Below are 26,938 nucleotides of genomic sequence, written 5' to 3'. Positions count from 1 at the left end.
CTAGGAAAGGGGAAAGAAGGATGAACTCCACTGTAGGGTGAAATTATAGGAAGATAGAGGGAAATCCATTCTCTTGCCAAAATGAATCATTTCAGCTAGGAAAGGAAGTTTGGGGACAGTGGACTGGGGAACTGGTGATGAGATAGTACTCCTGGTTTGGATAGCATTTCCTCATTGCTACACCAATTTGGCTGAACATTACTAATCTTAGCTCAGCTATAGTAATAACCGAAATTTCATTTCCTGTTCTCACAATGTAAAGCCATCTTGTATGTCATTTGCAGGATGTGCTCTGGGTTGAGGTGGGGGTTTGAAGTAGAAGTTGATCAGTATCTTGTCAACTAAAACTAGTATTGAAGAAGTTCAGTGTTAAAATTTGAAATTGGCCATTTTGTTTCAGAGTCTGCTATGGAAAGATTTAAGAGTAGATAGCACCAACAGGGCTAGCAGGATATGCATTTACATTACCCATTTTGGAGTCAAATTCACTCAAATAAATTTTAACACTGGCCTGCACTTCACTCATCCTTTCAGGCTTAATTTTATTAGTACTTCACCTTCCATTTCCATTTCAAAATGTTTTCATGAGTTTAAAAATGAATTTTACCATCATGTAAATATAGACCTTTGGATAGGCACCAATCTGTAAGCATTAGATACCAGGAGATTTGTTTATTTATTTTTAAAGAAATAGATTTTTCTAAATACATAGGTCAAGATACCAATCTGAAGTCTTTTATTAGTGTTGAAAAAAATTATAAGCAGTAATGAATGTGATCTTTGTGCATTTTGACTAAAGTAACACAAAAAGCAAATTGAGACTTAAGTCCAAAATATGTAGTAACTGGAAATGTAAAAATGTGGTGATTCCTAAAATATTAGCATGGCTTACATGTTACAGCTGAGGTTTTTGAGCCAAAAAACTAGTCACCCCAATCTCTACATTTCAGGCTCTTCTTCCAAGCCAATGCTAGCAATGACCAAATCATCTTGGTTAAAGTGAAAATGCAAAGTGAGGCATTGATAGAACTAAAAAAGGAAAATGGTTTTATTAAAGACCACAATTGTGTCCTCATTTGGAGTTCTTTTTTCTTCCTCCTTGCTTTCATCACATAATAAAAACCAAGAGCAGAAAGGGACTTGGTTGAGAGTAAGAATCCTAGAATTATCCCTAGGTCTAAATCCCAGCTGTTCCACTTAATAATTGTGACTGGGTAAGTGTCCCTCTCTTTTCCTACATAATGGCATAAAAGTAGTAGCTATGACATAGTTGTGAAGACTAAATGAGAAAATGCATAGTAACTACTTATTCCTCTGAAGAAATAGAGATCCAAAGAGGTGAGTCACATGTGCCCAGGTTTACCCAACCAGCTGATGGTAACTCTGGAACCAATGCCCCTGACTCGTAGATCTGTGCTCTCATGAATCCAAAATACAGCCAGTGACCTTTTCACGTCAGTGTTGGAGACATGAAGAATGACACGTTTCTGTACTTCTTTTTTTTAGACGTAGAGGACAAAGTTCTTCAATTTATTCAACCCTAATGTATTCCCTCCCAACCATCTCACATAGCACTAGAGACACATATCTGCAATTCCTTATGTGGTGTGATTTCAGGAACCCTGTGAATTTCCCCTCAACACAAAACTCCCGCACATTCATTCATTTGGCATTTATTTACCTGTGTACCCACTAATGTGCCAGGCACTGCTCTAGACACAGAAGGTACAGCAGTAACCAAAATATAATCTATAAAGTACGTGCTTTCATAGAACTTACATTATGGGAGCAGGAGGTAGTAGACAATAAACAAATGAGGTCATTACAGATTGTGTTAGTATCACCAACAGTATGATGTGGGAGTAACTGGAGGCGACCTCTTCAGAGGGTGATCAGGGAGCACCAGCTCAGGAGTTTACATTTGAACTCAACCTGAAGCACGAGGTGCAGTCAGCGGTGCCAAGTGCTGGGCATGACCTCTTCCCTTGCATAAGGACTGGAGCCCAACTATCCCTAAGGATTCACTTTGACGCTGTCATTCTCCGTTTGTTTTTTTATTATGAAAAGGTTTAGAGAAGATAAACAACTGAAGTAGTTAAGTACCCGAGGAGGAACCAACACTATCAAGAGTACAAAATAGCCCAGAACCAGGAGGTGGAGAGCTCTCCCAACAAAATTTACCCACCACAGGTCTTTGTCTAGTGGTGGCATGTTTGTTCAGTTGCCACACTTCTGCTATATTTTATGCACACAGTTTTTTTTTAATTAAAGTTTATTGGGGTGACAATTGTTAGTAAAGTTACATAGATTTCAGGTGTACAATTCTGTAATACAGCATCTATATATCACATTGTGTGTTTACCACCCAGAGTCAGTTCTCTTTCCATCAGTATATATCGGATCCCCTTTACCCTCATCTACCACTCCCCTCCCCCCCTTACCCTCTGGTATCCACTAAACTATTGTTTGTGTCTATGAATTTTTGTTTCTTCATTTGTTTGTCTTGTTCTTTTGTTGTTTTCAGTTTTATATACCACCTATCAGTGAAATCATATGGTTCCCGACTTTTTCTGTCTGACTTATTTCCCCTAGCATAATCTCAAGATCCATCCACATTGTCACAAATGGCACTATTTCATCTTTTCTATGACAGAATAATATTCCATTGTGTATGTATACCACAACTTCTTTATCCAATCGTCTATCGAAGGACACTTTGGTTGTTTCCATGTTGCACCCAGTTTTATGTGGGGCGAATTAACAACTGACATGACCACTCATCATGGTGGTAGCAGCCCTCGTGCCCTGAAAGGTTGACTCAGGGTCATGTGGGAGTTGGGGGAGGCTCAGGGCCTGACTGGAAATGACTTGGGATCATGGGAGAGAGCTAAGGTCAGGGTGAGAGGGAACAGGGCCAAGTAGGGCTGGGAAAGTAAACAGAAGGCATATGGTCAAGAAGGAGTAGATGTGCTCCGAGCCAAGTTGTGGGGGGAGCTCTGAGCAAAGCTGGTGCCCGCGGAGACCAGCCAAGCTCTGTGGCATGGGAATGAGCTCTGGGTCAACGAAATTATTTTCAGAGCATGGATACCAAGCCACCCACTGTTTGAAACAGATGGACATTTAGGCCAATATAATCAGCTGCATTTCTGACCCTATGAAGAAAGGTAGGCTCGTTTTGTGTGCGTGTGTGTGTATGTGTGTGTATGGCCTTAGCCTTTTACTCTTCCGTTACATGCAGCTGAGTTTCATTCATATCAGTGAACATTATGACTGCCACAAAGAACTTTTATAGAATTCCAAAATTTCTTCATTTCTTGGATAAGAGCCAAGTTTCCAAGTCATTTCAGGGCCATTGCTATTAACTTCTTAGAATAATTCTGAGTTTAAAAAAAAAATAAACCCAAACCTATGTGTGTTGTTTTGAAAGTTGCATTTCCTGACAATATTGTGGGTAGTCAAGTGAAGGCACCTACTGATTAATATCTGATGGGGTTAATACAGATAATGACAAAGCTATTAAAATGGAGGTGGATTTTCAGGGCTAGTTATGGAATCTCCTTTTGCGGGCAGTTGGAGAAATCTGTGTATTTTAATCATATTCTAATTTTTAAAAATGGTTCTTGGACTACTTGGTGATATAGCAAGAAAGAGCTTCATCTTTCTGTTTTAAAGAATAACAGTTAATGGTAAAAGGGGTGGGCATCCTACGAAAGAATATTGTTTTCTGTTCATTCTTTCTGGGAGGTGGCAGTCATTAGCTGAAGTTAGGACTTCTGGTTGCGAGACCTAAATGGAACTTTGTGCCCATATTAAAAACATGTTCATTAAGCAGTAAATGACAATGAAGAGGACATTAATAATTGCCACGGTAGGCCGCCTAGAAAAGCCTTGGAATAAAGAGCAGGCAAGTCTACCCTCTGATAAAACTCCTGTCTTAGCCAATGCTTCTCTAAGCAGCTTAGTATTAAAGTTCTTTACATTGGTTTTCTTCACTGGCTCGAAACTGTGAATAGCCCAATTTTGAGGAAAAAAATAGTATTATCAATACCTGTGTTTTAGTAAAATATATGTATTTTATAATTGTGGGCATGTCCTGATGTTTCTCTGCCATCCTTGTCGGAAGTCAGCACGGCACTCAGACCTCTGCTACCCTAGGAGGCCCTTCCACTCTCCTGTGGCAGCTCTCTGGGGAAGGTCGTGCCTGGACGAGTTAGTCTTGCATTGTCTGCCTAATCGCATACCAGAGTCATAGAGCCCTGCAAAAATAAAACAGATGCCCATCTTCCCACGGCAGCTCTAGTGTGTTGTTATTACCTGAAGACAGTAAATGATCTCTTAAATTCCCATCCCAGCCGTAGAATCCATGCATGCATCCATTTTTGTACAAGTTTAACGGAAGCTTTAATACCCAATTTTAAATGAAACTCAATACTGTTTCCGTAATGTCTCTCCAAGGAATTTCATCTTGTCAAGGTTTGTCTTTCAAAGATACGCTCTTTGACTCCCACTTCACTCCATCCTGGTCCTTCTTCTCAGACAAATACCGTCTCTCTGCCCCCACCTTTCAGGTCACCAATAAAGAGAAAGTGATGAATCGAGAATTATCTGGAGATATTCTTTCCTTGGTGAAGTGTTTAAATCCTACCCCTTGCGGTATTGAATCTAGAGAATGAATTATGCACAGCTGAAAAGCAGGGAAGTTTCTGGTTCAGGGGACACATTGATGTGTCACTCCCTCCTGATGCCCAGTTCATTATTAGGGACAGCCTTAGGGAATTTCACATCAGCCTTTTGTTAGGAGGGAGCCAGGAGGAGGCACTCAGGCAGAATCTATTGGTGGTGGTATGAGGCTTTTCAGAGAACTTGCACATTTAAGGGAATGTCTGCTGTGGGACTGAATCTCTTCATTCCCTCAGGTTGATGGTACATATTCTAGTGCAGAAGTGGTCTTGAGAACAACTTTTGGGATTTCTTCATTTGCCTCAGTATTTGATCTGCAGGTATAAATGTAAGATTTTTTTTTCTTCCAAATATTTACGAGTACAGGTTATTTTAGAAAGATGTTGCTTGTAAAAGAAGGAAATAGTCATTATTATACCAATGATTGGCTAAATCTTTAAAAGCTTTCATAATATTTTTGGATGCTTAGAAGTGTTTACAAAATGGCTATTTCTGTTAGAAAGACAAAATTCTTCTGACTAAAATGCCGTGTTTACGAGTATGTTTTAAATAATGCATCTCCCCTTACCTGGTAGTAGGAAAAGGCCAACCTTGCGAACCCTAAAAACTTGAACCAAAGATCACCCTGTGAGATGGAAATTAAAGATGAGACCTTGAACTGGGCCAAATATAGATTCAATAATTCGTAAAGAAAGGTGTTCTTCTGTCTCATAGGTACTATTCCTTCTTTGGCATATATGGAAATGTAATACAAACAATGGCTTTTGAAAGTAACTCCTGGTCAGCGGGACATGACTTCCTATGAAGCATTAATATTTTTAATTACTTAAGAAACCACTTAGGTTATAGATTATTATAAGGGTTTCAGAAATCTGTATGTTCCCAAGTTCAAAGAAATAAGTTCCCCAGGCCAAAGAAAAATAGCCATGTTCTTTTCCAGTCTGTTCTTTGTTTTCCTGTATGTGAAACTGGGTGAAGGGTGCATTGCATGTATTTATCTTAGACTATTGGAGGTGGATTACTTCGAGTGATGACGGAACGTGTTGAAAACAGAAATTATTCTGAGAGAGAAGAAAGATAGTTATCACTATAGGTGGTGTAGTTGTCACTTGTCAGTGTGAAATGTTTGAATGGAGTTCACTGGCATGGGGTGGGTTGAATTATCGGAATATTTTATATTGAAGGTGGAATTTCCAGTTGCGTATGGATTCCTTTAGGGAGTGGCATAAAGATGGTAACTTAATTCAGGAAGGGCTTTTAAAGGTTCAGCTTCAAAATGGGTTTGGGGTAAATCTAAGCCAAATGGAACCTCCTTACAGAGCTGCAGACAGTAGTCAACCACTACGGAGAGCTGTTCTTCTGCAGATGCTGGGTCTAAACTTGGGAAGCCTGACAAACTCAGACGTTAGTTGTGAAAAAAAACTAAAATCAAAATAGGTTCCACATGCCTCATTCCCAAAATTAATTTCTCAACCCCCTCTCCTTATATCCACATATCCAAAACAAGACTAGAGCCAGTATCCTGGGACACATGGCCTATCGTGAGCCTTGGGGGTGGAGGTGAGGGAAGCAATGCATTTTCCTACAGAAGGAGTGATCAAACTGTGAAGGGAGGAAATAAGAAAAAGTCGCCTCTTCCTCCACTTCTCTCTCCCTCTCTCCTGTCACTCTCTCCCTCTCTCCTGTCTCTCTCTCTCTCTCTCTCTCTCTCTCTCTCTCTCTCTCTCTCTCTCTCTCTCTCCCCTCACCCCTCAAGTATGACTGTGATCTATTTGTAAGAGTTAGGGTGGGGCAGAGAGACAAAATGAATTACATAAAAAATAATTTCATTTAATGGCCACATGTAATGCTAGCTATAACATTTTATATATTTGTCTAATTTTTAACAGACTCTCTTCTGGAATAATCCACAAATCTTGCCAAATCTGTCCTTGGACAAAATTGTAGACTATTTTGACATTGGTTTTGGGGCCCATGACTGGTAAGGTGGTAGAATTCATATTTTGGTTTCCACAGTGCGGGACGTGACAAGCTTTTATCCAGGCTTTGCTCAGTAGGCTAACTCAGGTCTCACTTAGTCACATAAAATCCCTTTTGCTTCAGTAAGCAGACGTGCAGTTTCTGATCTGTATGGCCGAATCACAGCTGCATAGCATAAACTTGCCATACCTCTTCTCACCACCACTACCACATGTTGAATATAGGGTGAAATGGGGCAAAATCAACACATTGACTCTCAGGCTGAGACTGTCCTTTTTCTGAAGTCACATGTGTCAGTGGTCACTATGCACAGACGAACCAGAATCGTGACTTTGCCTGTGGGAGGTATGAAGGGATTTTTGTTTTTCTGTTTTTCTTTCTCCTGTTTGCAAAAAGTATGTGTATTGCCAGCTTCCCAGAATGGCATTTATTCACGAATGTAGTGTTAAACATATATTGTGATTATTGCTTTATTTTCAAGTAGAAGCAGTAAATGAAAATTCATTTCAAAATAAAGTTTAAATGCCATATCAAAATACGGTGACCTAGAGACAGTAATGCTAGGTTAGAGTGCCTTATCAACTACTTTCAGAGCTTTTGTACTTAAAGGATTTCACCGTGTTTCCCTGAAAATAAGACCTAGCTGGACAATCAGCTGTAATGCATCTTCTGGAGCAAACATTAATATAAGACCCAGTATTATATCATATCATGTCATGTCATGTCATATCATACATCACATCATATTATAACTGGTCTTATACCGGTCTTACATTTTTGCTCCAAAATATGCATTAGAGCTGATTGTCTGGCTAGGTCTTATTTTCAGGGAAATACAGTAAACACATAGGGATCTGATTAGATTCTGGCTGAAAGCCACAAGTTGAAAGACAGTGCTTCAACTTTCTTTTGCAAGGATGGCACAGAGAGAAATGCTTATGTCCCAGGGACCAGATGGTAGGTCATCTAAGAATAAACTGTTGTTTCCGTGTAAAAGACATGCTGAAAATCCAAAGAGGAGAATAAACCCTATGTGGTCCTTTGGCTCTTTATTCTATAGCATTTGAAATTACTTCACCTTTCTTAACCATTTTTTTTTCTGACTGACTCTGGAAATTACTAAAATTAAAAAATTAATATTTTGAATTGTTTTAATTCTTACCTTCAAAAGGACGAGGCATTTACCTTTGCTGGGGAAGAGTATAATTCCTGCCCTTCTTCCCTCATGGGATTCTTTCAAGAATCAAAATGGGTGCATGGAATCACTTAAAAATGATAGAGAAATCCTTGTTATCCACACATTTCTGAAGAATAAGCAAGGGCAGGTACTTTTAGCTTTATACTGTAAGATAGATTGACACCCAAGAAATCATAATGAAACCTTAGGGTTTTAGAGGGTGTCCACAGAAGAGCTGAGACTAGTAAGTACTGTCTCACCAGCCCTGAATTTAACATTTGGACAAATACAAATTTTCTTCTGTGAACTGTTTACTCACCTCAATAACTTAGCTTTGAATGTATTAGAGTTGCATCTGTAGAAACAGTGGGAGCTAAAGGAACAAGGAAGAGAAAGAGGGGATGGCGGAACACGAATAAAGTTGGTTTTCCACGTTGGCTACCACCTGACTTGCTAGAGGCTAGGAAGAACACTTCCCCTTCTGCAGAGAGGCAGTCCGGACCCACAACTCTCCCTCCTAAAATTCAGAAGGCACCACCCAGTTGGATGGGGAACTAACAAAGGGAGCAAAAGGCAACCACAAGTGCCTTTTAGAAGTATCTTGATGAGATTTGGAGTTGGAATTATAAGAATATTCTACTCAGCATGGGTGGTAAATAGAAATTGACTATGTTGATTCCATTGCTATTAATTAGAAATAGGTATGGAAATCTGTGTACTGTGTTGTCATTGTTTTATCTTAGAAAGTATAAAACAATATTCCTAACCTTCACTGATTCACCCTTACTCTTGGTCTGTCCTCTATCCTAGTTTTCCCACAGGTCCCTTAACACATGGTTGTTCTTAACTGCAGGCTTTCTGGGGACTGCAGCTGTACTGGTTACAGAGGGGATGTGGTAGAGGTTGGAGTGGTGAATCTAGTAACTAATTAACTGAAGTTTTTGCTTTGCTATTTCATTGTTCACCTGGTCATCTTAATGAGCTCCTTGAAGGCAGATAGTGCTTTATTTGTCTTTGTGAGCTGAATGTCTATTTAGATATGTCCTTAGGTGAACATTATCAGTAAAGACCCAGAGAAAAGTGTAATTCATTGACAGAACCTGCAGCAAATGACTTGCTTCCTTGTATTCATAGATTTTTAAAAGCTGTCATAAATCTTTTACCTGTCCTGTTTTGTAGCCCTTCTTTCGGTTTCGGAACCGCAGAACGTTTTTACTCGCTTGTAGATGGCTTATCTTTCTAAAGCACAGATCTGATTGTGTCTCTCCTACATTGTGTTTAGTTTTGTTTTTAAATCATCTAGAGCAAAAATTTCATCCCAGTTTGGTTTGGGGCCACCTAGCACAATTCTTGGCCTCGACACTTCATCGTCCATCGATACATTGCCTGGTAACGCCAAAGCTTTTCAGCACCGCCTAAAGAAGAAACCATTAGAAAAGTATATCAACTGCCAAAGGTTATGCCAGTATTTGAAAATTACATCAAACAGTCCAAAATATTTTAAATATTGAATTATTTATCTTTCAAGATTTTGTATAATTTACATAGTTGATTAAAAATTTTGACTGTATTAAAATTCAATGGTTTTGTTTAATAAATGATACATTAAAGAAAACAATAGAAGTCATTAACCAAAAAATAAACAGCTTTTGATAATGTAGAAAAGCAGTAATTATTGTCACATTATCTGAGATGCCAGTACCATGAGTTTTTTCAGATCTTCAGTGAAGAGAATTTAGGGATGAAGGTACTTTTGACGATGGATTGATGTGTATTTACTTATAAATAAACAAAATCTTCGTTTAGCACTTTAAGTAGAAAGCAGCTTTTTATTGCTTTCTTTAGAGTTAAGGACTCCACACACAACTGTTTCATAAATACATAGAATTTTGTGTAAAACTACAGATTTTTCTGTTGTTTATAGTTGTGCTTAAAAATATTATTTATATCTAAATACCATTTGCTCCTAAGAGGATTAAAGAACCGTTGGAGAAATGACTGGTTTTAGGTCCAAAGCAGGAAATGTACGAGTTGAGCCTGGAACACTTTGTCATACCAGAAAGCAAGAAAATTACTGAAAACTACCAGGACCTCGTCAAAAGAACTCAGAACCCATCTTGCGTAAGCTCTCTCCAAGTTTATATCAACAAAGATATAAACTGCAGTCAATTGAAACATATCAAATATGTTGAAATCCCTGAGTTCATTATTATTCTTCAGAAATAAAACTCTCTTGGTCATGTTTGGAAAACATTAAGGAACTACCTCTTTATTTTGAAAACTGGTAAATAAAGGGAAAGAATCAGGCATCTATCCTGCCTTTCTTATATGATTGGTACCTCCAGGGAAATTTCTCTTTATAGAATTATTCCAGCTAATAAATCAAGAATAAATAACAGACTATTACTTTGAAGTCTCTAAAGAATTTTTGGATCTAGGCAAATACCACCAATGGCTAACAAATCACAAAAGGAGTCCATCAGACATGATGTAACTCCCGATGGAAGTTCAAACACTGAATGAAGTTGTCTTGCCCCCTCCCCACATTAGAACTGGTTTGGATCCAGCTTCTAGATCAAATTACCAGTGTTGGGGGCTGCCAGATGGCTCAACTGGTTAAAGCGTGAGCTCTAAACAACAGGGTTGCCGGTTTGATTCCCACATGGGCCATTGAGCTGCGCCCTCCACAACTAGATTGAAGACAACGAGCTGCTGCTGAGCTGTGGCCAGATGGCTCAGTGGTTAGAGTGCGAGCTCTCAACAACTTTGTTGGTTCAATTCCCACATGGGGTGATGGGCTGCGCTCCCTGCAACTAAAGATTGAAAACGGTGACTGGACTTGGAGCTGAGCTGCACCCTCCACAACTAGATTGAAGGACAACGACTTGGAGCTGATGGGCCCTGGAGAAACACACTGTTCCCCAATATTCCCCCCCAGCCAAAAAAATTACCAGTGTGTAGGAATACAAGGGACAGAGGAATGTGTTAAAGCACACCAATGGGATGCAGTGAGCAGAATCCAGATTGTGGAAACTCTACAATACAACCCAGTTCCTTTAACAGCAATAAAAAATTACAAGGGAAAATTAGAAATAGAGAAGTAACCTATAGATAAAAGAAACTGAGAGTACCTATCAAAGAATCACAGTATATAAACCTTATTTGAATCCAGATTCAAACAAACTGAAACAAAATTATAAGATATTATAATACATAGTTGATGATATTAAGAAATTGTTTTTATTTTTAGGTGTGATAATACTATCATGTTTTTTATGTCCTTATCTTTTAGAGACATACTGAAATATTTATAGGTGAAATGATGTGATGCTAGGCATTTACTTTAAAATAATCTGGCTTGGGGAATGAAGGATTGGAGGGAGGGAGTATAAACGAAATAAGATTGGCCAAGTACTGATAAGTGTTGAAGCCAAGAAGTAAACACAACTGATTCGTTGTTCTGTTCTCTCTTCTTTTGTATGTATCAGAAAATGTCCAAAATAAAAGCGTGTGTGTGTGCGTGTACACAGACACACACAGACATACATATATATACATATACATGGTGGTGTATATACCATATATATGATCTATGGTATAATATATATACCATACATGGTGATGAGAGAGTGGAGTGAAGCGGGCGGGCGGTAGGAGATTTCAAGGAGCAGAATAAATGAGGCCTTACTTACAAAGCATGGTGAGATGAGCAGCCATTGGAGGGTTTTGAACTAAGGCGAGAAAGGATCTGATTTATGCCAATAGGATCACTGTGCCTGTTGTGTTGAAACTAGGTGGTGGGGGTGAGGGTGCAAGATGAGAGAGCATGAAGAGCTATTGCAAAACACCAGGTGAGAGTTAATGGGAGTTTGGGTCCAGGCAGCAGCCTCCGAAAACACTTTGAAAGTAAAGCCAGTAGAATTTGCTGATGGGTTAGATGTAGTGGTGAGGGAAAGAAAAGAGGCAAGAATGATAGCGTTTTTAGCCTGAGTAACTGGATACAATGGAGCTGCCATTTATATCTCCAAAGATGAGTAGATCACTGTTGCGAGTAATGAAAGTACTGTGAAATCGTGTGTAAAGCTACAAGCTTACTCTAGTGTGTACTGTTACAGACCTGATAACTTTTTAAGTCACACGTAGACAAAGACAAAAGTGAGACTAAATTGCAGGATAAATTAGGAATCTCAGAAACTGAAGAACATTTGAGTCCAGTTGAGGGAGATGTAACATGGTACTGCATGAGCAATATTTGAAATTTAATCATATCATGGCAAATGTGTAGAATAAAGAGAGAGAGAAGAAAGGGCTTACCCAAAGTAGGACTTTTATATCCCTTAGAGTTCTGCCTGGGATCACGACCTTGAATAGGTGTCTATTGTTTCTGAGTTAATCTTTTTCCTGTAGGTAAATAAACTTCTTTATTTTTTTTTTCTAGTTGGGGAATGGCAGTCAATGTGTATTCTACCTCGATAACCCAAGAGACTATGAGCAGACATGACATCATTGCATGGGTTAATGACATAGTATCTTTAAACTACACAAAAGTGGAACAGCTTTGTTCAGGTAAGAGATTATCTTTTAAGTATTTACATAAATGTTTACTGTCTATCATGTGGAATGTGATTTTATGAGCCACAGATGATACATTTGGCGTAGGAAAAAATACGAATCGCATCTTAAGAGCATAGCGTCATCTCAGTGCATATTATGAAAAGTCTCTCTTGAGCTCTGTAATCCCTTCTAACTGGTCTTCCAGCCTCTTCTCTATCATCCCCTGTCAGCCACCACACTTCTCTTGCTAAGATACAGATTGAGTCTTGCAACTCTCGTCCTAAAAACCTTCAGGACTCCACGTTGTCCTTCCTATAGGATAAAATTCAAACTCCTCTACGTGCCTGATGAGGTTCTTTCTGTTCTAGCGGCAATCCACCTCCTCGTTTTCACTGTCCACGTCTCTCCCCTCTGCCTCAGCCCCACAAAATACTTTTTTCCCTAAAGGCTCCTTCCCTTTTCCATCCCATAGCTTTTCCCATGCTCCCTTTGGTGAGAAGATCTTTCCTTTTCATTTATGGTAAAATCCCATTCACACTTGAAAATCTGACTCAGTTGTTGCTTCCTCTGAGAAGGGTTCCCAAGACTCCCAGGATCCAGCTTTCCTGAAACACTGTGCCCACCCTTCCAGAATAACACTTGGGACACAGTGCTAGAAGGTCTAACTCCTACTCCCCTGAAGGCACCAAGAGTCCTTGAGGACAGGACTATATATATATACTTTTTTCAAATGCCTGCCATGATACCATGCCTGGTATAAAGTAGGTCTGTAGGGAATGAATATTGAGTTACACTTGTTTAAAAAATGAAAGTTTCAACTTCAATGATAAAGTAGAGGCATGTTATAAAAACATGCCACTAATAAAGTCATTCATTCGTAGGTTAGTGTATCTATCAGAGAAATAATCTTCCTTTGGAAACAGGAAGTATTTTCTTCTCGTGAACTCATTTGGTAAGAGATTTCCTCTCTGGCTCTGACATGAAAATGGTATTAGAAAATAGAAAATATTACTGAAACGTACTCACATGAAATTCCACGAGACATGATAGATACAAAGGAGTCATCGGGTTTATCTGGTGCAGTGGTTGGGGTGTTCTACGTCTTTCCCAGTGAGGTATGTGTACAAAAGATTTGAGCAGTGCAGTCAGAATTTGGCAGACCCTCAGTGGTCACTCTCAGGTATGCTTCAGTGCCGTGCCCACCAGTGACTATGCTCTCCCTTTGCCAGGTCTGGATTTGATCAGAGTAAAGGACTAACTTGCTATGCTACTGACACCTCTTCTCTCATGACATTTTTTCCCATGAAGAAGACAGTGAGATTGGCCAGAACCGAGGCATTGCCTCACCCACCCTTTCTGTGCTTAGGCCTCAAACATGAAGTCAGGTTTCCGAGGTCAGTAGTGGGTGCTAACTAGCCAGTTCTTTGCCCTTCATTACAAGCTAGAGAAAAGCCGGCTGAAACTGTGATGCTGTAACAGGTACATATTGTTGGCCTTCTGAAATTGCTGTAACAGCTACTGCCAGAAACAACCGCTGTGGCATCTGACTCAATTTCGAATCTCCACTTGATCAAATTTTTATTGTGCTGTTCTTGCTGTACATTCTGGAGCTCATATTTTATTTTGAATACGCTCCAAAAAAAAAAAAAAAAGCCCTGCTTAAAACAAGCTTCTCTGTTATTAGCCCTCCATTTCTTAATAGCACACACCACTTCATATTGTAACTAATGTATATCTAACCCACAAAGTGGATGTATGCACATGTGGATAAGAAGGATGGGTTTGGTTATCAAGAAAAAGAGACACAAAACGGACGAGGATAAGGAAGAGAGTCATAGAGAAAATTCCCAGTCATGGTTCTTAAATGTTACAAGAATCCATGAGGAGCTTCCTGTGCAATACATTCGAAGAGTTTTTGCCAGCAAACAAAATGAGAGCAAATCAGAGGGTTTGTTTTTCAGATACAGTACAAATTTTTGAGTAATATACATCATTTATTTGCAGATCTTTCAAGTTTCTCAACAAAGCAAATTCAACAAAATTGTAAGCAGTGTTGGTAAAGGATTCTTGCTCAGTTATCTTAAAAAAAGCATTGGTGTGCATTTTGCAACCATTCATAGCTACACTGCTATAAGTGCGGCTTGATGAAACATGTAGAAACAATTCTGATTACTGCTAAACAGGTAACTTCCATTAGGATAACCCACTGGCTACCTATGGTTACAAGATGTATGGTTCAGAAGAATAAAGGTTAGATTTAAAGGTTTGTTTCTGCTCGGAAACCTGTGTTTTTGCTGGGAAAAATATATATATGTTAATCTCCATAGTAGAGAGACAGGTCTTTTATTTTAGGCAATAGTTTCTTCAAATATAAATTTAGAACCATGTGCATTTGTAATCTGGGGAGCTGCTAGAAAATGCAGATTCTTAGGATTCTTGACCTTCTGAAACAGTATCTCTAGGTATGAAGCCCCAAATCTGCATAACAAATACCCCTAGTGCTTTTGTGCTGCTGCCAGAGCTTGCAGTGCATTTTCAAGAAGCCCCAAACCACTGAGAGTGTAGTTAAATTATCCAAAAATCTATCTGGCACAGTTTCCTTATTCATAATTTAGTCAGTGACTTTTATCTTCAGCATTGGCATTTAGCAGGAGAATGCTATCTTTCTATTTATTTATTTATGAAATTATTTATACCTTTCATTGTTCTGGAAGACATTTACAGCAGCTAGGACAGTGTTGTTCAAATAAGAACAAAACTGAATATCGTTATACTTATGAATAGTCAGGTTTCTTGGATAATTTTTTTTCAACTTTATTTTAATTCCTTTAAATTTTATCTTAGTAGTCTGCTGTGGAAAAACATACACGAAACATCTTCACATAATTAAACTGATGTTTTTGTTGCTGTTCAATAAAATTATTTTACTCTCTTTCCTAAAGACTTAACGCTCTAATCCTGGCAGTCCCCCTTTAGCTTTTTTTGCTTTGTTTTTTGTTTTTCTATTTGCATAATTTCCTATTTCTTTTTTTATTTCCAGCTAAGAGATCTCCCTCCAGCTAATATGAAAACTAATTCAGCTTTTCTTTAGCTCGTAAATGCTGAATACTGTTTCACATTTGTGTTCCATTTTCTTCAGAATATTCTGCCTTTATGTCACGTCTCATTTGTTTTTACATGAGCATTTTAAAAGCTCTTTAAAGCAAAAAATGGTGTGAGAAAGTATATCACTTGGAAATACATTGCAGTAAATTGTAAAACAATGAAAATGATTCAGTCACTCTTACCTCCTGTTCAAATAACAAGGATGTAACCTTTATCCCAAGGATGTAACCTTATGAAAATTTTCTTTGAACATTAAATCTGGGTCATGTAATCATATTTGTATTTGGTTTGCATTCGTTCAATTTATTGTGAAAAGCAAATTCAAGTAAAAAAATATGGTGCTGTATAAAGAGAGAGTAAGTTATCAATGGATCTGAATACTACCTATAATACAACAGTATACTATTTACCTAAATCTCTTTTGAAAATAAGTAAAATTTGTAGATTTCCCATAATGGAACGGGAGGTTGAACCACATAAAATATCAGATTAGTTCTGCTTAAACATATTTTATGTTCTCAGTTGTTTATAAAATTTATAGGACTTTTTGCAGAGTGAGGGGATGTTTTGTTTTCACTTTAGTACCAGCTTAAATCAGTTTACTGGATATTTTATGAGGTATTCAAGAGGGAGGATGGGCAGGTAGGTGCTAAAAAAAACAACCCTTAAAACAGCTTTAGCAACATAAGATACTATTTTGGAAATGATAGGAAATAGAGTGGGTTACATGGAGAGGAAGAAGAAAAAGAAATGGGGAGAGGGGAGTGTAATGGAAGTGGAAGAAGCATATCATTTCCTTTTCCTCTTAACCCCTCACCCCCTGCCCTAACATAGCCAGTCTCCTTTGAAACTTTTTTCCCATGTCTGGTTTTCTGTGTCCCAGCCCTCTCCCCTTGGCTGGGATCTAAGCAGCAGAGCTATTCGGCCCACTCCTGTGTCCCTGCCAGCACTTGGCCAGCTGAGCACCTGACTAGTTATTCCCCCATACCTCAAAAGGCTAGTTCAGACTGCCCTTCCCTCTCTGTGCAGGCTTCCCTTTCTCCTTCCAACTCATTCCACAGGCGAAGCAAACAACTGACTTCTTACAGGTGCTGAGATACAGTCCACATGTCAGGTGGGCACTGCCTGTGTTGTCACTATGCTGGTTAACAGCTCGGTTATTTTCCTGAGCATTTTAGTGTTTTAATAAAATGTAATTCAAATGAAATCACTTTTTTAGGTGGTAGGTATTTTGTTGATTACCTTTAAAGCAACAACAACAAAAAACAAAAACCCACAGCAAAATGATCAGGATTTGATTCGATTTCAATCTGTGCTTCCCTGGATTGTTTCAAGCTTTGTCTTAGATCAAATTTCTGGTATTTTCTTCCAAGAAAACTTCCGAATCTGTGTTGTAGTCACTATAGTCACATTTACTATTCTGGGTCTTTGGTGGCTCCCTGAAAGGGTCTAGGTTTTACAGTGATTATCTAAGACTCAAAAGAGTGTGGCCATTGGCCGTGCTGGGGACTTGTAATACAGGTGATCTGGCTGAGCAGAGCATTTTTGTCACCATTTTTATTGCAATCTGGGCCTGTTAAATAGGTTGATCCCATCCTCGCATGGTGTCCCTATGCCTTCTTTTTATTGCCTTCAGAGACCTCTGTCAGGAGGACAGGTTAGTGATAAAATCAGCTCAGAGTCTAAATTTAGTAGACCTTTTCTCGCTGGCTCTCTTGAACTGAAACCAAGTAAGGATATTTCATCAGTATCTGTAAGCTCAAGAGCTTAGGTACTTAGCTTTATAAAATCATAGATTGTGATTTGCTGCATGAAAGTTAAGTCATCTTGGATTGTGTTGCTATTGTTAGAGATGTAATTGTATTGTAATAGAATATTTATGTTTGTGATGTATTATGCAGAGGTTTTTTTTGTTTGTTTCTTGCTGACAGTTTTTCTCTCTCATTTTAAAATCAGTTTACTTGATCTCAGCATACCAACTAATTGCAGAGCAAAGGGACGAAAAATGAGTTGTATCATGGGGGTAAAAAGGGGTCCAGCCACAGGTTCAATTGCTGCAGGGGGCAGAATACTCCAGGGTCTCAACTAATGTTCTAGTTGGAAGGGAGTTTATTTTTTGAGCAGAATATAGAATACAGTCATTTCTCCTTTTACATTTATATATTTACATATAGTTGATGCTTTGTTGCTGAAAATAAACATAAATTGGTGTTTTTTGTTTGTTTGTTTGTTTGCTTGCTTGTTTTTACTGCATTTTGTAATGCTAAATACCAGTGGGGAAATAGGTGTATGTGTTCACCCTCATTTACCAAATTGCCCCTATAAATTTTTTTTTACACATATGGATGATACATCTTTGAAAGCAATCAGTCACATCTTCATCTACCGTATTACTGTATTCAGTTCTGATAATCAACTTAGTTTTATTTAACACACATGTTTTGAGGCCTTCTTTGAGCTAGGTCCCGAGGACCCAGATAAATAAGACTGGTCATTGTCCTCAGAGCTCAGTACAGCAGGGTACTGTCCAACAGAAAAAACTAGAGACCACACTGTGGTCAGTGCTATTTTGCAAAATCCTGGAGGTATCATACAATGGAGGGAGGGGTGTGGAGGCATAGGGAACCTGTAGAGAAAGATTTTCATTCCGATTCTTTGGGAGTGGCTGCGTACTGCCTGGATGACTTAGAATGGCCATAGTTTGGGGAATACCTCAGAAATCCTCCCTCATGAGTCAGATAGGGTGATCATACTTAGGATAGCCTGTTTTATTAGATACAGCCCTTGAATGCATGAAGCATGTTGTCTTCTCTAAGAGAAATGCAAAGAGTTTTTCCTGATGATCTCATCATATGAGTATGTGAAAATCATTTTTACTCTGTTTGTTTGAAGCAACTATGCTTACATGGGATATTCTCAGGAAACTACAGAATTGCTTGTTTCTTTGGGGGTAAATGCAGCAAATGATGACATATTATTAGAAACTTAAACTAATGATTATCTTTGAGAATTCTCAATAAGATCACAGGAAATTTAATAATTGTAGGAATTTATACAAAACAATAAATACTCTTAGTTAAGTCCTAGCCTTTCATCTCTTAGTATTATTTTCTCTTAGCTGGGAAAATTCTCAGACTTCAGGGTTCTTAGTAAGTATATCACTAATTTACAAACTCTTTATCACACAATTTCCTGTTGGGTTCAGGTTCTTTTTCTTCTAATCTACTGTAGTAAGACTCTGCTGAGTTTTACCTGCTCAAAAACCATGAATGGATTTGTGGTTGTGAATCTAGAGTTGAGAACTGTTTTGTACCATGGGCAGGTCATCAAACCAGTATAGGGTGGGTCTGAGTGATGAAGGTGATACTGATGAGGGTATAGGGCTTAGACAAATGAATGAACCTCTGAAGCCCCAGGATCAACTCCATCCGCTTTACTGCCTGCAGCCCTGACTCCTTGGCCCAGAAATCTCAGTGAAGCGTGTAGGAAACAGGGCTGGAGCCCAAGGACATGGTGGATTGAAGTCTCATTTGTAATTCATAATTCTAATTTCAGAAACCTAGAGCCCTTTCTCTTCTGATTTTGTCTTTGTTTTATAATAAGATGCTTCCTTTTAAAGCATATGACGATATGTTTATTTTGAAGTCGTTCACCAACATCTATAAAAACCAGTATCTTAACAAGAAAAAAAATATATGTTCTAACATATTGTAAGTTATTTTGATTTTTCTAAAGATGTCAGTTACTTTACATGATGGATATGTTCCCTATAAAACATTATTTTGTATTCATATTGCTATTTTTTTCTTTCCCTTTTCTCCTTCTCAGTTTTAATCATCTAAAGACTTTAACAGAAAGAGTATAAAATTGGGGCAAAATAGTCATTTCCTTTTATAAATGAATTTGTGATTACTTAAGCACCTCAGATGTTTATCTGGGGAAAGACTTAAGAACTGGAGAAACCCTCAAATGTTTTGCAGCAGACAAAGTGGAGGATCTTAGGAATGTGTTCATAATACCCTTTCTTTGCAGTGGGAGGCCAAGGAGCTCATTTTGTTCTTTGATTCTTTGCCCTATGAATCTAAAACACGTATTTTAGAAATTCATATTTGAAACAATCCAGTTCAATCCTATTCATTTTTACCGCTCTGATTATTTTAACCAGGCACATAATACATAGTTTTACATGTTAGAGGCATAATCATGTCACAATGCCTCAACCTTTATATATCTCTCTGCCATTTTCAGCATGCTTTTATAGTATTATTTACTTGAATTCTTATAACAACCCTATGCAGAAGAAGGAGTTTCTTTATTCCTATTTTGTAGAAGAGGATAAAAGCTCAGAGGAGCCAACTGTTCATAGCTGAGGCTAGAATGGGGGTCTTCTTGGATCCTGTGTTCTCCTTGTTCTGCGTATGGTAGCTGTGGCTGTGATAAAGGGTACAAAGTATACGTATGTGTGCGTTTCTGATATTTTCCATATCCATTATCAGGAACCCATTGAACATCACCTTTAGAAACAGAGGAGTTAGAAAAGAAGTCCATGTCACCACCCATTAAATTACATTCTAACTGAAGAAATGGGACATGCCTGGTAATTCTTCTATGAATGACAAGTGTGTGACCCAGTGGTACCATCATCATCAAGAACTTTCTTACCAAAGGTAGTGAGACACTAGTAGAAACACACAGGCATTTGTTCCCAGTCTTAGAAAACTCTTCCTTGCTCTACCTAGGAGTAGGGAAAGGGCCTTACCTTCTCTGCGCCTGTTCTCCTTGCTCCCTCTCCTGCTCCAAACTCTCTTTCCCTCCACGCAGGATGAGGTGGCGCTGAGATTTCACCACCTGTCGGGGAAGAGCTATTCGGCTTTATCACAATAATTACTGGCAAGTGAAACATTAAACAGGACAGTGCCTCCTTATGACAGATGCACACATGTACTTGTGTGCGTAATCTACCATTTGAATCCCAAGAATGTGGTCCTTTCCTCATGTGGAACCCAGGCTTCCTTTAACAAGCTTGTATCTGAGAGGACTTCACATCTTCATTGCCTCCTTCCTGTGCTATTGAGAAAAATAAAGCATCTTCTAGAACAGTTTTATTACGAGCTTGGTCCCCCAAAGGATTTGTGCCTCAAGGTATCACTGTCTTCCATGTATTGAATTCAGTTCAGTGAACCGGTATTGCAGTAGCTATGCTAAGAGGCTCTGTCACTACTTCTACAACTCCTTTTTAAAATGAAAAGTTGATGTTTTCTTAGTCTTATATAACGGAACAAGCTAATGCAACATTTAAGAACAGTCACCCATTTCCCATCCAGTTCTGTGCTCTTGTTCCCATATTCGCTTCCCAAATCCAGCCAGGTGGCAGTTCCTAAACCTTTTCCTTGTGAAGATTCTAGAGCAGCCAATGGTTTATAGTCATACTAGACACTGTGCTGGCACAGTAGAAAGATGAATTGGACACCATCCCCAGTCTTAGAGTTACGTAGCAATCAACTAATTAAACTGCAAGTCAAACTGCTGTTGGGCTTCCGTAGCCAGTATAAGTGAAACAGTTAATTCTATGCTAGGAACAGAAAAACTTCATCGAGGAGATGATGTTTGGGCTAAACTTTAAAGAAACAGAAGTTTCTATTAAAGTGTAAAAGGCGGCAGAGGACACTCAAGGCAGAAAATGTTTGATCAAGGCGGAGAGAGGGTACAGTGTTTTCTGCATGTACAGGCATACATAAGACTGAAACATACTAGGATGGAAGACCGCAGGAAGAGGAGAGTGATGTTTCGGGTAATAAAAGCTGTAGTATTCAAAGGAAGGACAGGTTATTTCAGTCTAGAAAAGATTCTTGTGTTAGCCTTGTTTGGGTCTTTGGCCAAGCAGCCATGCAAATTTAGTGACTGGGCAATAAATACTTATGAAGTGGGATTTAATTGAAATGCTGTTCAAACTAGGATAGGATTTGGGCCAAGAAGAGGAAGATGGAGATTTTGAGTAAAGTTGCCATTCAGATAACGATTTGATGTTTAGCATATTGTTTTATATATTCCTGCAGTCAGCAGTTATTTATTGAGTGCCTACAGTATGTCAGATGGTGGGCTAGGATCTGGGCTATAGCTATATTCAAAAATAATACAGATAATACCCAGTTAGGACCCATTCTTTTACTACCAAATTTCTTGACACATTTGTATCCAGAGCATTCAAGTTTTGTGGGTTTTTTGGTATTGTTTTTGTTTTCTAAGGTTACCCAGGTACAAAGCAAAGGTGGAAAAAGGCCCCTGGACAAAAGTAGACACCTAACATGTCTCACTATCAGACAGCACATAACACTAATAGGCATCTGTGCATGGGAATATCTGAAACATTAGTAGGCCATGAGTTCCTACACAACTAAGATGATTAAGCCAAGTATCTTCAAGTTCTGCTGTTCTTCAAAGGAAACCATTTTTCCAAACTTGTTTTTTTTTTTTTTCTGATTTGTGTTTTTAAATTTACAGTTTATCAGCCATGTAGACTATAAAATAAGAGTGTCAGAAGTCACTTGTCAAATGCTTAGGCATGTTAGAATTACATAGCTGGAAACAGAATAATTGAATTGCTTGGCAACTCTTAAAATAACCATCACTCTGCATATTGTTTTTTTTCCTGCCCTGTCACCATTACATAATTCTGGCAGATTTCAAGGTACCTCTTTTTTTGTTCTCTCCCTTCCAAGGTTTCTTCTTACCCAAGTATTAACACTCATAAGCTTTTATGACCAAATTATTTGACAATAAGAAGCATGTAAATGTAAAACTCATGCCAATACAATTTCCTGCAGTTTCCCAACGTTCTCCTAAAGGAGGATCATTCTCCACTTTCAATTCATGGGAAAACAATAGAACACTAAAGAAAGCCAAATTTTAATGAAAACATGTATGTCAACTTAAAATTACACATAATTATGTTTAAATCTACTGTTTTTTTAAAAAAAAAACTGTCCTGCTTTCTTTTTAACTAAAATTCCATTCTTCTTTTATTTCTCCTATAGTCATATAATTGAATCCCTGAGGTAAATACTTGTACGTTCTTCATACTAATTTTGGTTCCTCCTAATACTAAAATAATGCTTAGATTAACCTGTGAAGAAAAAAAAACAAAAAAAACAATTCATTATAGAAAAATAACTCTCACGTACCACAGTGTGCACGAATGTTATGTGGTAGTTCCTCTGGGGGCTTCCTTTGGAACTACCCCTGGCCTTCTGGGCTTGATCTGGCCACTAGACCTCTTCTCAGGGAGCTGTGGGGACACAGTGCTTCCCTCTGGTAAGCAGAGGAGGTTATTGTTATAGGTGAGAGCTGGATTTAGGTAGAGAGTGGTGATAAGTAAGGAGCCCTCACCTGCAAGTTTTGAAGAGCAGGTGAAGTGCCTTAGATCTGGGAAGAACCTTGGAGCTCCCAGTCCCCAGTCCCAGGGACAGTAACCTCTTCCACAAAAAGAGCAACCTTGAGAGCGTGGTCCATTGTGAAGAAATGGACTGTGGATTTGTGCTGGTCAGTTCGTATCATTACATCTTACACTGTACTAAAAAAAAAAAAAAAAAGCCTCTTCATCAGCTACAATGCTTGGAGTGTACATAGTGGCCTGGTACATAGAACTGTTGGTAGAATGATATAGGTAATGATTCAGTAGACGTTCTCTGAGAAACTGGAAAAAGTGTATAAGCTTTAGGTTTCTTACCCTAAATCACAATTGCCCTTAAAATAGATATGGTCTCAAAATTGGAGTTTCCAAGTGTCATAGTTTAGGCACTCTCACCAAACATACTTGTGCCCAGAAATAACCCTGGTTCCCTACTACCTACCAAATTAAATTAAGCTTCTTCTTTTCCCGGTTTTTAAAGTCATGAGTAGTCTGGCTGTAACCCTTCTTTCCAACATCTATGCCCATTACTCCCGTACCCGTAGCCTACATTTCCCCAAATTCATCTTTCACCAGATGTCCTAATGCTCTATCTTTGCTTGGAATGCCTCCTCTAAAGGGCCGTCTCCAATGCCACCTTTCACCTTATTCTTCCTGATCATCTTCAAGATGTGAGCTCTCCCTCTTTTGAATTTTTAGAGTTCTGCAAGGTTTTAGGGGCATTGAATACTTATAACCTCAGCAGTAGAGGTTAAGTTCCTTGAGGACTGGAAATAACCATGCAATTTTATCTGTTTGATAATACTGATAACTCTTTCTTGGGTTTTTAATTGGGCAATTTTTTTCTAATTGGGCAAAATTTTTGAACTAACTCCTTTAGTATTTATGTGTCTTTGCCATATGTTTAGCACTTACAGTTGTTTTATACTTTTGTTTGTTTTCCCATATATGTTTCTCTAGTCTTTCAAAACTAAATTCCTGGGTTCTTTAAGAGTAAAATCATATTCCTCAATAAGTATTTGTTGGTTTATTGGTTTTTCATTGATTAATAAACAAAGTGATGTCCTTCTATAACTCCTACAGATAGGCATTTCTTTAGTAGTGACCTATAACCACAAAAATTAGACAGGAATTTTATCTTTTCAGATTCTTGCCTTCTACTAAAGCTTTTCTTAGTTTAAATCTTTCATTTTTACATAGTCAATCGTGTAATTTCAGCAATTCAAAAAAAACAAAAAAACAAAAACACTTTGTCCATTAAAGTAGAGGAGGTATTACAAACAACTGTGTGAAAATACATGAGTACACACAGAGAAACTGTATCCCCCTATATTACAGCTTTCCAGAACTTTCTATTTTGATGACCCTAATGAGAAAACTGACCCCTTCAAAATGGGTTTCATATGTACCATTCTAACTTGTTTTTCATTTGTAATAAAGGCTTTTTGTGCCTCCTTTTCTCCTTTATCTGGAATGCCAGATTCTAACTTTAGCCCTGTTCTCAGACGTCAACCTTTGGGACATCTCGCTGCCAGTTTCAGTATCAGACTCCCTGGAAGCCAGTGACATTTTGTCCTGCACACCGTTCCTGCCTGTGCTCCAAGTGCCTCTCCCACTTACTTCATTCTTGATTCCCATGTAGAAACCAAATCTTATTATGCAAAGCTGGGTACGTCAGAGTTTGTTTTGGTAAAATTTGATGAGCACATTACCCTAAAGGAAATCACCGATGTTAGAAACTAACTAGAAGTGAAACTGAGCACCCAGCACTGGGTCATCAATTAGTAGATGAAATCTTCCAAAACAACAAGATAATTCTTCACCTGCCATTTCTTTAATCTTTCAGTTGGCTTAATCTTTTTGTATCAACAGGCAGACTTGAAGTTTTGTATTTTTTTCCTAAAGCATTAAAACACAAGGTGACAAGTTATAGGGTAATTATGATTTAATTGAATAAAACAATTGTAAGTAGTCCATTTATACTTCAGTGTTCTTTATATTTTAGTTTTCTACTCAGAGTTATAGTCATTTCTATGAAAATTATTTTCACTAATACCGCTCTTAATATATCAGCTCTCTTCTGAGTATTATGCATTTCTGTCATAATCCAGATATTTCTCTAAAATTTACTTTTTAATAAAAATATTGGTACCTAAATCGTAATCAAGGGCTATTGGTATCCAGATTTTTACAATGTTGAAATTTCCTTTAAAAAGATAGAGGAAAATAGTCTTCATTCTTCTATTGCCTTTTGATGAAAAAGCACTTTTAAATCAACTCAGTACATTGATCTTAATATCTGATCAGTTTTCTCTATGGCAGCTCTCACTTTTAACATTGGTCTCCAAGTTTAAAGGCAACGTTATTTTTTAAAAAGTATTCTTGGTTCTTGAAGGCAGGTTGTGAACAAAGAATGTTGGTACCTTGAACCGTAATTTGCTGCAGCCTTAGAAGATGCTTAAACAGATTTTATATCGTATGAATCAGTAAGAACTTGAGGGCATATATCAGATGAAAGCCCAAATAAAGGGAGTGCCAAGGGCTTTTAATATATCTGCTGATACCCTTAAAAATCCATCTCCCTGAATAATGATTGCTGGCTTATTTCTTTTTCTATAAAGGAAAGGAGATGAAAATGTCCTTTGACAGCTTATTCTATGTGGAGAAGGGAAAGGATGGGGTGCTTTTCAGCACTCTGCACAACTCACAGAAGCCTTCTCTGTCTGTGTCTGCGGGAGTCGAAATCTTCCCGCTGGTTATTACTCCTTTTCCTCTTCATGGAATCAGTTTGAAAGCTACTTGTCTTGGGGACTTATTTAAAATAAGGATAAAAAGTTTCTGACATAACTCCAAGCAGTGTGGAAGAAGCAGGAAGCTCAGTTGAGGACCGTGGGAATTGCAGGGAACAAGCTCAGTTGAAACCAGATTTCTGAACTCAAGATCTTTCTTTTTTGCTTTTGTGACTCAGGCAGGTGAAGTAGACAGTGTCCTAAGTTCACTGGAACAGAGTTAAATAATACTGTGGTAACTGAAGCTATCAAGCTTCTGTTCATGCCAGGAATGTGAAAGATGCCTATGAAAACAACACAGAGCTACCTCTAATTTCATCATATTTTTGTTGGATTAGAAAAATACAGTTGAACTTTGGTGTTTTAAAATCCTTTAAAATATTAATGTTTCAAAGCATTATTTCACAATTGCCAATAAGCTCTTCAAGCCTTGTGTTTGTATAGGTAGAGAGATTTCTGCTGACGTGTTGGAAATGGGTAACCCTGTGTTTTGCAGTCTTACTTTCCTTGTTAGGAAGCCCTGATTTCCCAAAGGGGAATACTGCCTTCACCATGAGGTTTGGGCCTTGGTAACAGACGTGTATCTGCAGTAAGATCACTTCAAGGAAAGACAGGGCTGAAAGCGAAAATAGAGCTGGAAGATTTTGCGATTAATAGAAAAGCTATTTAATATTCAGTTAAATTCTAATTCTAATATGAAAGATATCTCTAATGTGAAAGATACTTAATATTCAACTACTGAAGATGACAGAAAATATGGTTATGTTGCTGAGTATATAAATATCAAGAGCTCAAAGAAGAGTACATGGAAGACAGGATCACCAGACCTGTCATCTGGAAAGAGCGTGAGTGGGTGGGTGCTCCTTGGCGTCTCTCTCCGCAGACAGCTGTGTGCGCGTGTCTCTTATAGGAACTATGAGGAGATGGTCCTGGCTAGAAGCAAGAGCATGAGCAAAAGTCTTAGTCATATGAAGGTGAAGCATTATCTCCACATTAGCAGAAATATCATGCATTCCTTACAAGAGAAGTTGGTGAAAGATTGAGAATTAGAGCATCATCTCATTTTAGAGCTCAGAGATCTATCCAAACCTGATATTTTGCAGAGAGGAAAATTATTGACTTAGAGGGGTGCAATGACGTGTCACAGTTTATTCAGGCTGATTACGACTTAGATCCAAGAAACAACGTTCGGGTTCTTTATCCTTAGTCTCTCTTCTACCCCCTCGCTGGCCCTCATTGATATTA

General features: G+C 38.3%; 1 protein-coding gene across 3 annotated transcripts in view; it reads left to right on the top strand.

Moving 5' to 3' along the window:
* Positions 1-26,938, top strand: part of MAPRE2 (microtubule associated protein RP/EB family member 2) — a 140,958-nt gene that overhangs the window by 69,968 nt on the left and 44,052 nt on the right. For all 3 annotated transcript variants that reach the window (XM_019740828.2, XM_019740827.2, XM_019740826.2), the window contains one exon: positions 12,276-12,403. In XM_019740828.2, the coding sequence (XP_019596387.1) occupies positions 12,283-12,403 (121 nt within the window). In that variant the 5' untranslated portion in view covers positions 12,276-12,282. The remainder of the gene's footprint in view (positions 1-12,275; positions 12,404-26,938) is intronic.

Source organism: Rhinolophus sinicus, linkage group LG09 (assembly GCF_036562045.2).
Source record: "Rhinolophus sinicus isolate RSC01 linkage group LG09, ASM3656204v1, whole genome shotgun sequence".
Classification (NCBI taxonomy): domain Eukaryota; kingdom Metazoa; phylum Chordata; class Mammalia; order Chiroptera; family Rhinolophidae; genus Rhinolophus; species Rhinolophus sinicus.
Note: the sequence above shows the minus strand (reverse complement) of the source record. Positions and strands in the feature narration are given on the sequence as shown.